Source organism: Gobio gobio (assembly GCF_949357685.1).
Source record: "Gobio gobio genome assembly, chromosome: 17".
Lineage (NCBI taxonomy): Eukaryota > Metazoa > Chordata > Actinopteri > Cypriniformes > Gobionidae > Gobio > Gobio gobio.
The window spans coordinates 14,475,449-14,490,171 of record NC_137110.1 but is presented as its reverse complement, the minus strand read 5'-3'; the positions used below and the strand labels follow the sequence as shown (position 1 = coordinate 14,490,171).

The window sequence follows — 14,723 nt, the reverse complement described above, 5'->3', positions numbered from 1 at the left end:
AAATTGATGGTCCGGGGTCAAAAGTTTACAGGATCAGGTTGAGGCAATAGCAAATATATTGTCAAATTTAGGCGAAAAAAGGCAAAAATCAATGTCATGTTGCTTATACTCTCTCTCCCTCTTTCTCTTTTCCTGTCTCTCTCTCTCTCTTCTCACACATGCACACTTGTGGCACACCCAAGCATCTGTCCACACTCATCTGGAATCCAAGCCTAGGGGGCATCCATCCTTTTTAAGACATAATCTTGAGTTGCACAGGTTTCCCCTCTCTTTATCAACATTAATAAAAAAAAGTTTGGATGTGTCCATACTGTTTGGGTTTATTTTGGGAATCTTTGTGCTAAACAAAAGCAAAGAACATTGTCATGACAGATTTTCTCCAATGGCAGGCTTAGACTTGCACTGGAAACAAAGTTCTGGACAATGGGTGACAATGTGGTGGTATTCAGAACAATTATGTACTTTAAATTAAGCAGCTGCTTCTGCTAGACATTTTTTTTAGCTTAAAAGGGGGTGGTAGCACAATGTTGTTCGATCATAAATGAACCATAGCTGATTTAACATGCAAGCAGAACTGATTAGGGTGAATTCTGGGTGATTGGGACACTTTTTGCCATTGAGATGACTTGGAAAAAGTGTCCCAATCAACCTTAAGCGATGTATATTGAAATACAGCTACGATACAGAAATCACAACAATGCATTAACTTTGTATAAACATGGCTTAATAATAATAATAGTAAATATATTTATTATTATTAAGAAAGAAATAAAACTATTTTGAATATTAATACATTAATAACAACAATAATCATAGTTTTTATTTAAAAACATTTTTTATAAACATATGCAGATTCATGCACATTGGAGTTGAATGTCATGTACATCTATGCAATGAATATTAGCCAAGTCATACATGGACTCTTTAGCTGAAATGAAAAGTGGAGGCAAGATGCTGCTTTGTGTGTGTACACACACATTCCTTACTAAAGACAGGAATGGGGAACAGGCTTATTCTGTGTCAGCTGAGATGTTGAAAGATGAGAAAGTGAGTCACTTTAAGCGTCTGCAGCATCCCTCTGTACAGCAGTTGAGCAGGTGAAGATTATGTGAGCACAGCATGCTTTCAACATGTTTTACCTGCTTAAACAGCACACTTACAGGTACATATGAGCCTCCATACACCTGGTAGTGCATTAAGGTCAATGTTTTCTCAGGGCATGCTTGGTTGTTTCCCATGGGGCTGAGTATTTGAGATTTACTGTCTGTTACATCGATCGCTGTAATGAGATCAAACATTGCAGGAGAGCACAAGACACACAAGGATCCACCAAGTTTAACATGAGTTTTTGAGCTTGCTTAGTTTTGAATACTCCTGCTCAGTTGTCCACTAAAATCCAAGTAAGCTTAAGACTTGTCATCTGTTCATCATATGTACAGACAGACCATATTTATGCCTCTGGTGTAATGCAAAACTCCTTTCTCTCCTCATAGGACCTCACAATACAATCACAACAAAGATCCTCAAGAATGGACGTAGATCTTGACTGCTATACATTAGTGTTCTAATTAAACTCAGGAATGAGTCAATGACAGAATCATTTCAGGCAAACTACATCTTTAAATAACTGACTGACCGAATGATATAGTAAAGAAAAATAAAATGTTTATATATATTTATGTGATGATGATGATGATGATGATGATGATGTCAAATTCTTTGACTGAAAAACCAATCACACACACACACAATTAGCATGCAGGTACACACGCAACTCACACATGCAACACACATTGTACATACAGACATGTGCCTTCATATTTTGTGATGTGGTTGCAGGGCAGATGGTGAAATGACGGAGTGCTGATAAATCATGCAGCGTTCCTCTGTCACTCAGAATAGATGATGCCCCAGAACTGTTGCCTTTGAATTACTTTACACTGACAAGGTTACTGTAAATGTTTTTTTGTTTTAATGGAGTTAACTAACTGAGGTTCGGGAGTGGGGCCATGCCTCAACCGATCACCTGACTTTTCAAAACCTTCTTATATTGGCCCGCCCCTTACAGTACTGTTTATCTCATTCTCTGGAACCCACCCTTCACCTCCCTCTCTCATCCATTCAACCATCTTTACCATCCCGTTCTCTTCCCTTCCAGGTTGTATCGCTGGGGTCCTAACCACTCGGCCTACATTAACTGAGATGATGCCACCACTCTGAGTCTCCTGGCTGCCAAAAACCAGGCCCAGATCAGACTACCATCCCTTTCTCCCTTCCTCTTAATCTTGTCCATATTCATAACTACTTCAATAAATAATTCTCCAACGTTCATGGTTGTGGCATGGTCCTTGCTCGTGAATTGCCATACTCTGAAATACAGGGAAAAGAACCAGCCTTGACCCAAACTTTCCTAAACTCCCTCTAAAACCTTTATCACATTTTTCATACTAATAAATAGGCATATAAAATAAAATGACCATGCTAATGAACTATACCAGTTAGCTATGTTAAAAATGAACACTTCTGCTCTGCTAATATCCTGTCCATTTATACTTGTCAAGTTGTCGTTTTCCCTCGAGGCATGTGGTATGCAGAGTGTGTAAGAGGCTTAAGATGTTATTTTAGAGTCTTGCTTCTTAATTTTACACTTACACCCACTGCTCCCAGCTAAATATTTGTCTCTCTCCAAGTTTCATCCTCACATTTAGTTACAGCTCAATGGGTCACCGACCTGGCATTCCAGCATTTTTATTCTTGCCATGCAATACTTACTTTGAAAGAACTTCTGAAAAATCAACATGGAAGACAGTCAAGAATCTTTGAGGAAAAGCCAATGCAAAGAGATGACATTTGCTGATTGCTTGGATTATCAATCAATCACCACAGTGCTGATGGTCTTAGCTCCATTTAGAAAAGAAAGACAACATTTTAGAAGTGTTAAAAAATGTGTACATACATGCCTCCTTTTTTTTTGGCACTGTAATGACTTGTCAAGATTGGCTTGGATGAGAGACTTAAATGTACGTACAAGGCTTACTGAAACATCAATCATACCTTTCTCTTCTGTATTAACAATTAAAATGTATTTTCATAACAACATAACTGAAATACCATAGGTAAATAAAATATTTAGCACGTTTAGCATTTAAAAATATGGGCCTGAATGTAGAACATATGTATGATGTAAGTATCACTACGGTTTATTATGGTCATGGTTGGTGGTGCATATTAGTTGTGCCTCTAGTCCGTAGGTTACACAGAGTTCACAGATGCCCAACATGTGTGTGATAGTGTGTGGTGTGTATGAGAGAGAGGAGGTGAGAGATGCGTTTGCTTGATTTGCACATTCTGTCATTTTTTCTTTTGAGATTTGATGAATGTCCTTGACCACATGTGCCAATCTGTCAGACATCTATATATTTAGGTAATATTCCATGTTTAATAAGGTAGCCCGGTGTATTGTAAACCATCACTGTGGTATATAGATATGATAAAGTTATTAAAGGAAACAAGCTTCTTTTAATTTTGCTGTTCAAACGCTTGGTGGACAGTGGGGAATTTGTCCACAATTTCTAAAATTCCCTTATATGTAAGTATTTTAGATTTTAACTACATCCTGTTCCAAATCAGACATGCACCCCTCTGAAGATTTGAAAATAGACAATAACTTGAGAGCTGCTGGAAGGTAAAATGGAGTAAAAAACTGCAATACCTGACAACAATAATTTTTACAGTCTGCTGATGGGTATGCGTATAAAGTGAGTGTTTGTTGATAGTAAACTGATCAGCATGTCTTGATTTGCTTGTGTTTGTATATGTGACTGAGCGCAATGTCTCTGAATTACAGTCAATGTTAAACATTCAGAAAATCTCTTGATATGAATGTATGTGATTGGGTAAAAACAATAAAGTATAATAAATAAAATGCATCATCTCTGAATTAGTCAAATGCAAACATTCTGAAAATTTTTTGATATGAATGTATGTTAATAGGTAAAAAAAAAAAAATGCAATGTCTTCTAATTACAGTTCAATGTAGACATTCTAATAATGTCTTTATAAATGGGTAAAATAATAAAATAAAAAATAATATAAGAACAGAGAACAGAGACAGGTGCTGAAAAAAGAAAACAATATGAAAACAACACAATAATATTTAAGTGATTTCCAAGTGCTTTTATTGTAGAGGTTCATCAGGATGATCAAATTCATGCAAAACTGACCCCAAAACCCATTCCTTTTGTTGGCATTATGATATGAAAAACTGTATTAATCACATATTATTACAAATGTATCCATGACGATGGATTTAGTATATAATTTATATGATACTAATACTTTATTTATGATGAGCACTATAAAAAAAAAATGAGGAAGGTTTTAAAAGAATGAATGCTACCTCCATCTAGTGGTGAGTTTGGTTAAAGGCATGAGTTATATAAAATAACTATAACTTATAAAAAAAAGTTTACATTTTGAGACCATACCTAGTGTTTCCACTAAGTAACATTGTCAATGATCAGCCCACATGGAAACATCCTGACATCTAGAATACAAAATTCAGCACCATAGCATCTACAGTCAGTGCACCATTAAATGGCCATGTTAATAATCATCAAACATAGCACCATTGAAAATATCATATCAATATAATACAGAATTAGGCACTCCATAAGTACTACTGTACATCTCACGTTGAATTTAATTCATTGTGTTAAAAAATGTGTCTTTAGCCATAAAACTTTTATATGGTTTCAGAATATTTGAAGTAGAGTGCACAAGTCAAATGTGCTACGTGGTGCTTTTTGGTCCTTTTTTAACCTTGACAGGCCCTGGTCAATGCATGCCTCCATTATATGGAAGATACCAGACCAGTCAATTTTATGCGTAAGATCTCCTTTTGTGTTCCACAGGAAGAATATTCAGGTTTGGAAACACATGAGGGTATGAGAGTAAATGATGACAGAATTTTTTTTTTTTTTAAGAAAGTGCTCTTTATCAGTAAAAAGGTAATGGAGAGCTCTTCCTCAACTAATATGCTGTTCTCTCACTTATTTCTGACAGTAGATTGATAAGGTTGATAAGGTTTTGAATCCAGTGTATTTAAAAATAAACTCACAATGCAACTGATGAGGTCTAAAACGTATTAATTCCATTCATAAGTCATATTAACTGATGAGAATCTGTTTGAATGAAATCCTGTTCTCCAAAAGGTTCCTTAGGAGGACTTCGGCCCTTCTCGCTTTGTAAAAGTGTCCGTGGCCCGTCTATGGTTTAGCAAAAGATGCTGCTGCATGGGTAAGCCTGGATAAGATATATCGACTTTGTGTATGTTGTGCTTGTAGCGAAAGGAGGTGAGAGTTTGTCTAGGTCGTATGCTTATCACGTCCAGTGAGGGTACGGGACGGTACAGAGATGGAAGGTTGCTGCATGTCCTGTGTGTGTGAGGGCGATTGGGCTGGACTAGAGTGAGTGTGAGCTTCTGTGGATGAAGTTCAGCTGGGTTGGGAAGAACACAACAGTTTGAAGGTAAGACTAGTCTGTGGGGACGTTTCCTCAGTTTAGGGTGAAAGATTAAAGATTGCTCCGACGTGACTTTACGGGAGGAGAGTGTAGGCCAGGCCTTTTTTACCTCTTCTGAATGATTCTCTTTGCTAGAAGTGCAATGGCCGCTTATGAGTGAAGGCTTGTGACTGGTGGATTTTGATAGTGGCTCAGGGTGAGACTGAATGAGAGGCTTGTAAATAGGGACACGGGGACGTCTGATTGAAGTCCCCTCTACAAGAAGATTCACTCCCACATACTGAGGAATTTCTACTGCTGCCTGAAACCATAATAAAATTAAAATAAAGTTAGGACCCTATTCAGACCCAAAAATACAACCCCAAATCAGAAAAAGTTGGGACAGTATGGAAAACGCCAAAAAAAAAAGAAAAAAGAAGTGATTTCTAAATTTACTTTGACTTGTATTTCATTGCGGACAATATGAACACAAAATATTTCATGTTTTGTCTGGTCAACTTCATGTCATTTGTAAATATGGATCCTTTCCTGTCATTCAGACCTGCAACACATTTAAAAAAAAGTTGGGACAGTAAAGCATTTACCACTTTGTAATGTTGCCATTCCTTTTCACAACACTTAAAAGACATTTAGGGACTGAAGACACCAAGTGATGAAGTGTTTCAGGTGTAATTTTGTCCCATTCTTCCTGCAAACAAGTCTTAAGGTGGGCAACAGTACGGGGTCTTCGTTGTCGCATTTTGCACTTCAAAATATGCCACACATTCTCTATTGGAGACAGGTCGGGACTGCAGGCAGGCCAGTCAAGTACCCGTACCCTCTTCCTCCGGAGCCAGGACTTTGTAATGTGTGCAGAATGTGGTTTTGCATTATCTTGTTGAAATATGCATGGACGTCCCTGGAAAAGATGTCTTCTTGAAGGCAGCATATTATGCTCCAAAATCTCTATGTACTTTTCAGCATTAATGGTGCCTTCACAGAAGTGCAAGTTACCTTTGCCAAGGGCACTGACACAACCCCATACCATGACAGACCCTGGCTTTTGGACTTGTTGCTGGTAACAGTCTGGATGATCCTTTTCTTCTTTGGTCCGGAGCACACGGCGTCCATTCCTCCCAAAAAATACCTCAAATACTGATTCATCTGACCACAGTACACGTTTCCACTGTGTGATGGTCCATCCCAGATGCCTCCGAGCCCAGAGAAGTCGACGGTGCTTCTGGACACTGTTAACATAGGGCTTCCTTTTGGCACAGTACAGTTTTAACTGGCATTTGTGGATGTAACTACATATTGTGATACTTGACAAAGGTTTGCCAAAGTAGTCCTGAGCCCATGTGGTGATATCGCTTATAGATGAATGACGATTCTTGATGCAGTGCCGCCTGAGGGATCGGAGATCACGGTTATTCAGCTTAGGCTTGCGCCCTTGTCCTTTACGCACTGAAATTCCTCCAGATTCCTTGATTCTTTTAATTATGTTATGCACTGTTGAATGTGAAATATCCAAATCTCTTCCTATCTTTCTTTGAGGAACATTGTTTTTAAACATTTTAATAATTTTCTCACGTATTTGTTGGCAAACTGGCGATCCTCAGCCCATCTTTGCTCCTAAAGGATTAGACCTTTCTTGGATACTGCTTTTGTACCAAATCATAATTACAATCACCTGTTGACATCACCTGTTTCAAATCACATCATTATTTAACCCTTTTACCTCATTACTAGCCCTAAATTGCTCCTGTCCCAACTTTTTTTTAAATGTGTTGCAGGTCTGAATGACAGGAAAGGATGCATATTTACAAATGACATGAAGTTGACCAGACAAAACATGAAATATTTTGTGTTCATATTGTCTGCAATGAAATACAAGTCAAAGTAAATTTAGAAATCACTTCTTCTTTTTTTTATTTGCGTTTTACATACTGTCCCAACTTTTTCTGATTTGGGGTTGTACATAAATACAATACATATATATATAAAATTTTAATTAATTTATGCCTATATAGAATTGATATATGCCTATATAGAATTCACCCATATAGTTCTTTGTGTGTACCTGTTTGTATATGAGCTGGAAGCCACCAGTGTGAGTGCTGCGGTCACAGCGTCGATCCAGTACCACCCTCAAAGTGTCTTCCTGTACAGCGGTGCAGAGTCGAGCTGTGACTCTTGTGGAGGGTGCCATGGTGGGGCTGGCATTGATCTCCAACAGCCAAGGTCGCAAATCACGACCCAGCATAAAGTCAGCTCCGTAAAGCTCAAAACTGGCTTTGCGAGGTTCCACACTGTCCTGTGCAGTCAAGAGAGTTTGGATAACAGCCTTCTGCATACCTGGAACCACAACCCCTTCCCACAGACCACCACGACCTGAAGCAGCCAACCAGGAGCGGAACTGCGAACACGACCACATGCACTCAGCGGGTAGAGAAGGATTGCGATCTGGGCTTGGCCGAAAATGCTTCTGGATGGAGTTGTTGCAAAGATGTACAGAGCTGAGGGTGGAAAATGCAGGGGGGAAAAGATTAGTTGAAGCCTAGAAAGATAGTTGAGGGCTAATCTTAAAGGAATAGTGCAAATTGAAAATTCTGTGATCATTTACTAATCCTCAACTCACAAACTTAACTAAAGACTAACGTTAGTTCACAACAGCCATGGCCAAAAGTATTGGCAGTGACATCAATTTTGTGTTTCGCAAAGTTTGCTTCTTCAGTATTTGTAGATCTTTTTGTGTGTGTGTAAGAAAGTCATACAAGTTTGTAATGATATGCGGGTGTGTAAATAATGACAGAATTTACTTTTTTGTTTTCTCACCTGTCCAATGTATGAGTGGAGTAAGGTTGGGTAGAAAAACGGAGGTAGCACTCACGGTAGAACCACACAGTGAGAGGGTTCCAGTCAGTGACCAGGAACCACTGCCTTACATCAAACTTAGTGTCATGCACAAGAAGGGGCCGCTCCAAGTACTTCTGCACCACCCATTTACTGTCCTTCATGATGTTGTGGTCTCCATCTACTAAACTCAACATCTCATCCAGCTTGTTCATGCAAATTATACCTAGAACAGTAAAGTCAAATATAAATATTTTTGCAAAATCTTTTAAACCATTGCCCTTCAGTCTTAAAAAACACACCTCTGCCTCTTGACATGGCCCCAGGTTTAATGATCCAGATGTTGCAGAGTCCGTCAGTCTCCAACTGAGGGCAAACTTGACGCATCTGCTCGAGCATACATTTACAACGCTCCACATATTCTTCACACCCCTCTATAATCAGTCCTTCACTGCAAAGGAAAAGAAACAGTGAGAAGGTTCTCTCTAAACTTACTATTATGCATCTTCACTACTCTACAGAGAAACTGTAAAACTTGTGATGGAAATAATATGGTGAAAGGAAAAAAAAATATCACAATGCAAAGTTTCTAAGGGGAACACAATACTTTTGGGAGAGAACGCAAAGTTTTGTGAGCGAATGCAAAGATTATCAGGGGAACACAATAATTTTGAGAACGCAAAAGCTATGAAATATAATTTTTACTCCCCATCTCATAATATCCCATCACCATGTCCTCTTAGGGGACTATACTCCTCCCGTACTATACCACCATAAAGAGTTTATTTTCAGAGAAAACAAGGGAACAGAAGACTAGAGAAAAAATGAAAAAAATATTTTTACTATTTTATTTATTTCCTTGAAACCCGTAATAATCTTAGTAAAGGTTTCTTGCGATTTAGTTTTAATATTTTATTTTATAATTACTCACTGGTTGCAGGTTTGATATAAATATCTAAGAGTTGTGGTGTTTAGGAATAATAATATTCTACTTAAAGGATTAGTTCACTTTTAAATAAACTTTTGCTTATAATTTACTCACCCCCATGTCACCTAAGATGTCCATGTCTTTCTTTCTGCAGTCAAAAATAAATTAAGGTTTTGGATGAAAACATTCCAGGATTTTTCTCCATATAATGGGCTTCAATGGGCCCCAAACGGTTCAAGGTCCAAATGACATTTTCAGTACAGCTACAAAGGGCTTTAAACGATACCAAACAATACCAGATGATGAATAAGGGTTTTATCTAGCGAAACAACACGTTTCTGTGAGAAACCGAGCAGTATTTATGCTATTATTTTACCTCTTAACAGACAAACGTGATCGTCTCTGAGCTCCGCCATAACTTCCGCTAAGTGAGGTCAAAATACGAGCATGGTCATAGATAGTGATGCACCGAAATGAAAATTCTGGGCCGAAACCGAAAATTTAGGATGCACTTGGCCGAAAACCGAAACTGAAGCCGAAAATGGCTTCTTTTAAAAAAGTATTCTAAAATATGATATATATATATATATATATATATATATATATATATATATATATATATATATATATATATATATATATATATATATATATATATATATATATATATATATATATATATATATATATATATATATATATATATATAGCTTGAATTTAATGGATCTGAAATGAAAAGAAAAAAAATCACAAACCAAAAAAATAATCAAACTTTTATGAAGTTACATAACAAAACCTGAAATATTTTTATTTTTTACAATAAATAATAATACCAAATAATATTATTCTTCAAGTTTTATGTACCATCCAATAAAATAGTTTTTTAACAGTTGACAATTATCTGAATAACTGCACAGAAAATCACAGAATGGTTCTCATTAAGAACATGAGATGCTGCACTGAATAGTGTGTCTGTGCACTGTTTGTACTGGTGCTTGGGGCAGATAAATAACCTGCGTGCAATCCGCGCAAGCAATGGAAAGTGGCCTTCGTTCGTGCGCCAGTAGTCAAGGGGATTGTCGCTTCTGTCAATGGGTAGTTCAGCTAGATACGTCTCTATTCGTTCTCATACCGCTGACATGCTTAATCTTTGATAGGCAGAGACGTCAGTGATAACAGCTCGACCGTGAGTGAAACTTAATAGCACAACGCCTCGTCCGTTTGGGGAGGAGCGCGCGCAGTCAGCGGAGGCTCGCACTGCGGAGCCAGGCGAAAGTATAAACAAGCACTTGCGCACGGATGGGAGGGGCGGGTGACATTCATTTTCGGTTTACGTTTTTGGCTGTTTTTTTTATTTTGGCCCGAAACCGATAATGCCATTTTCGGCCGAACATTTTCGGCGGCCGAAATTTCGGTGCACCCCTAGTCATAGATCTATACGTAGATCACTCATTAGAGCCTGCACGGATCAGTAGAATGAGGTACCTACGATCGCTATATCTATGACCACGTTCGTATTTCGACCTCACTTAGCGGAAGTTATGGTGGAGCACAGAGACGATCACGTTTGTCTGTTAAGAGGTAAAATAATAGCATAAATACTGTTCGGTTTCTCGCAGAAACTGATCGTTTTGCTAGATAAGACCCTTATTCATCGTTTGGTATCGTTTAAAGCCCTTTGAAGCTGTACTGAAACTGTCATTTGGACCTTGAACCGTTTGGGGCCCATTGAAGTCCATTATATGGAGAAAAACTCTGGAATGTTTTCATCCAAAACCTTAATTTCTTTTCGACTGCAGAAAGAAAGACATGGACATCTTTGATGACATGGGGGTGAGTAAATTATCAGCAAAAGTTTATTTAAAAGTGAACTAATCCTTTAATCTTTATTACTTTACCGTCTAAGTTGCTGAACACAGTTGTTGATATGTACATGTGTGTAAATATTCTTTAATATGTCTAATGTTATAAAGTTGCATCAGTTTGTAATGAAGCATTTTTGCAGTTTTGTTTCATAAGGTGATTTACATTATATAATTTTCAGTCCCGACACTTACAGTATGTATACTAGTTCACCCAAAAATGAAACTTTTGTCATTAATTACTCACCCTCATTGTTGTTCCAAACCCGTTAGACCATTGTTCATCTTCGGAACACAAACTAAGAAATTTTTGATGAATCCAGAAGTGCTGCACTGTGTCGCATCATAACATTAAGGTTGAACCATTGTTGTCACATGGACAGTTTTAACAATCTCTTCACTACCTTTCTGGGCCTTAAAAGGGGTAATAGCTTTTGAGTCTATCGGAGGATCCGAAAGGTCTCGGATTTCACAAAAATATCTTAATTTCTGTTCCGAAGATGAACAAAGGTCTTACGGGTTTGGAACGACATGAGGGTGAGTAATTAATGTGAACTAGGGTGAACTAACCCTTTAACTCTTTTTTTTTAAACAATCAAGATTTTTTTTATTTTTGATATTTTTTAAGCAATTTTAGATACCATAAATAATAATACAAAATTATACTCACTGAATAACTAAATAATAATTCTGAAGAAACACCTTCCACTGCTGTTCTGAGAGGATAGGGGTTGTTTCCAAAGTGATGTCTATGTCACAGTGTTCTAAACTGTTCAGATACTCCTGACATACATGCAATGCATTGTCAATTAACGAGGTTCCAACCCTCTGATTGGTGTGCTGTCTACGCCGCTTGCTCAGACCTACAAATGAGGGAAGATGTGTGAATACGTGTGAGTTCTAATGTGTGCATGTGTGTGTTAGTGTGTGACATACCATGAGATTTAGCATCATGCACCTCTCCTATTCTCTCCCACTCTGAATCCCCATCATACTTCTCCAAAACATACAACAGTAGACTTGTGCATGCAGTGCGTCTAAAGTCATCTGTAAAGAAACAGGGGGAAAAAAATCTCTCATTGGTTCAGGTCTGGCAACGTAAATATTGCAGGTTCAGTCTAAAGTTGGTGCGACCCATGAGCTGTTACAGAGATTATATCACAATTTTGCCTGAGAGCAACACTTAACCCCAGATTACTCCAGACTGTGCAGTTCAAGTGGTGTAAATCCCTTTGGGGGAAAATAATTATCTGTTAAATGAAAATTCAGCAAGGACACAGTATATTCCAGATTAAGTGTACCGACCAATAAAAACATGTTTCTCATCCTCCGCCCCCAGTCTGTAGCAGCGTGGGAAGAATGTATCGGGATCTGCTTCGTCAAACCACTGGAGATTTCTCAAATGCACACACAAACCAACCTGAAACAACAGGTAATGAGTAACAAAAAGTGTTTTTTTGTGTAGAGGAATTTTAGTTCGGAACAGCTTCATTTGTTCAGTTTACAATGAACCTTAGTGGTAAAAGATCCCGCCTTTGCGTAATGATTGGTCATCTGATCTTTACGTAAAGACCGGCAGTCGATTGAATCCCTCTTTGTTGTCCAGTAGAAATATGGGGTCTCATTACGAACCAACCGTGACTAGGGAATAAAAATAAGGATCAGAGACTGTCAACTGTCCTCAAATCACATTCAAAAACCCAGCTGCTATGGCAACTGTCATTGAAATGGAATTCTACAGTTTCTAAACACACCATTAGGTCGTACAGATCATCTGCTTCAACGCCCCTCTCTCCCTCCTCTCCTAAATCTGTATAAAGAAACAGAGAAGGTGGTGTGACAGCAGTCAAGGGACTGAAAGAATGATCTGTCACAGACATCTGTTTGTTGGAATGAGTGGTGTCAAGTACCCACTCAAACTATCATATCAAGCTTTAAATTACAGTGGGTCATTAACTAAACATAGTTACATAGGTTGCTCCAAGCATACATTTTACAGTATACTTCACACACACGTTTACATTAACATTTAAAAAGTTTAGAGTCGTTAAGAGTTACACTTTATTTTAAGGTGTCCTTGTTACAGTGTAATTATATATTTAAGTACTGACTGAGTAATAATAATTAACTATATGTACTTACTACAGGGTTAGGTTTAGGATTAGGGTGTTGTTTGGTGTTAGTTGCATCTAATTATGCACAATTTATAAAAATTCCTATAGTAACTACATGTAACGTAACAAGGACACTAAAATAAAGTGTTACTGATTTTTTATTGTTTTAAAAGAAGCCTCTTATGCTAATCAAGGCTGCATTTATTTAATCAAATATACAGTACAAATTATAATAATGTAAAATATTATCAAAATTTAATTTATTCATGTGAAACAAAAGCGGAATGGTGTCACATGATCCTTCAGAAATCATTCTAATGTGCTGATTTGGTGCTCAAAAACATTTCTTATTATTATCAATGTTGCATAATTTGCTAATTTTGCATAATGCTGCATAATTTGGTCGAGGGTTCTATGATGAATAGAAAGTTATTTGAAAGAGAAATATATATTTTTAATATTATAAATGTCTATACTGTCCCTTTTAATCAATTTAAGGGGCAGTTTCGCAGACAGAGATTAAGCCTAGTTCTAGACTAAAATGGCCTTTTAAGAGAAATCTGCTTTGTCGTGTTTTTTTTAAATAGTCCTAGACTTAGTCTAACACAGAGTTAAATAAGGTGACTTCCTGGATAAATATTGGCGCTACTCCAGGACTAAATTGAGGCTTAAATTAAACCTACCAGCAGGCAGGTTTACCTTCAGATTAATGTTGTGTTTCAAAGAAGACACATGGATTGCTTGGACTATGTCATTGTAAATGTATATAAACAAACACACACACACACACACACACACACACACACACACACACACACACACACACACACATGTTGGGTTTTCATGTTTTATGGGGAATTTCCATAGGCGTAATGGTTTTTATACTGTATAAACTGTATATTCTATCCCCCTACACTGCCCCTGCCCCTAAATCTACCCATCACAGGAGACATTCTGCATTTTTACATTTTCAAAAAACATCACTTATTCTGATTTATAAGATGTTTTCCTCATGGGGACCACAAAATGTCCCCACAAGGACGAGGATTTCGGATATTGCCATTTTTGTGGGGACATTTTGTCCCCATAACGTAGGGATTACCAGTCCACACACACAGTATATACGTATGTGTGTGTGTGTGTGTGTGTCTTCTTTTTATTTTATAGGCAACCTCTGCTAATTCAGATCAGCACAGTTTGTTTTAAATTAATCTAGTATATTTTAGTTCAGGACTTCATAGTCAGGGTGTTAGTAATCTGTACTGAATCTGTGTGTCAGAAAGTCATGATTAACTATTGTAGATTAAGGCCTACTCCCGTCTGATTTTAAACCCTGTCCAGAAAATGCTAAATAAAAATTAAAATTCATACAGACCCAAAACTTTTGAATGATAGTCAACCAAATGATCTATTTGAGGAGCAGATACCATGACCTTCTGTTGTTTTATATTAATTTAATTATAA

At 37.5% G+C, this 14,723-nt stretch overlaps 1 protein-coding gene across 1 annotated transcript in view; it reads right to left on the bottom strand.

Annotated features, from left to right (window-relative positions):
- Window positions 1–4,157: 4,157 nt before the first annotated feature.
- Window positions 4,158–14,723, bottom strand: part of ttll3 (tubulin tyrosine ligase-like family, member 3) — a 52,734-nt gene continuing 42,168 nt past the window's right edge. Inside the window, exons 7-15 of the mRNA XM_079840434.1 lie at window positions 12,900–12,955; window positions 12,658–12,786; window positions 12,451–12,565; window positions 12,082–12,192; window positions 11,816–12,008; window positions 8,658–8,806; window positions 8,338–8,581; window positions 7,583–8,018; window positions 4,158–5,824 (exon numbers count right to left, since the gene is read on the bottom strand). Of these exons, the coding sequence (XP_079696560.1) occupies window positions 5,219–5,824; window positions 7,583–8,018; window positions 8,338–8,581; window positions 8,658–8,806; window positions 11,816–12,008; window positions 12,082–12,192; window positions 12,451–12,565; window positions 12,658–12,786; window positions 12,900–12,955 (2,039 nt within the window). The 3' untranslated portion in view covers window positions 4,158–5,218. The remainder of the gene's footprint in view (window positions 5,825–7,582; window positions 8,019–8,337; window positions 8,582–8,657; window positions 8,807–11,815; window positions 12,009–12,081; window positions 12,193–12,450; window positions 12,566–12,657; window positions 12,787–12,899; window positions 12,956–14,723) is intronic.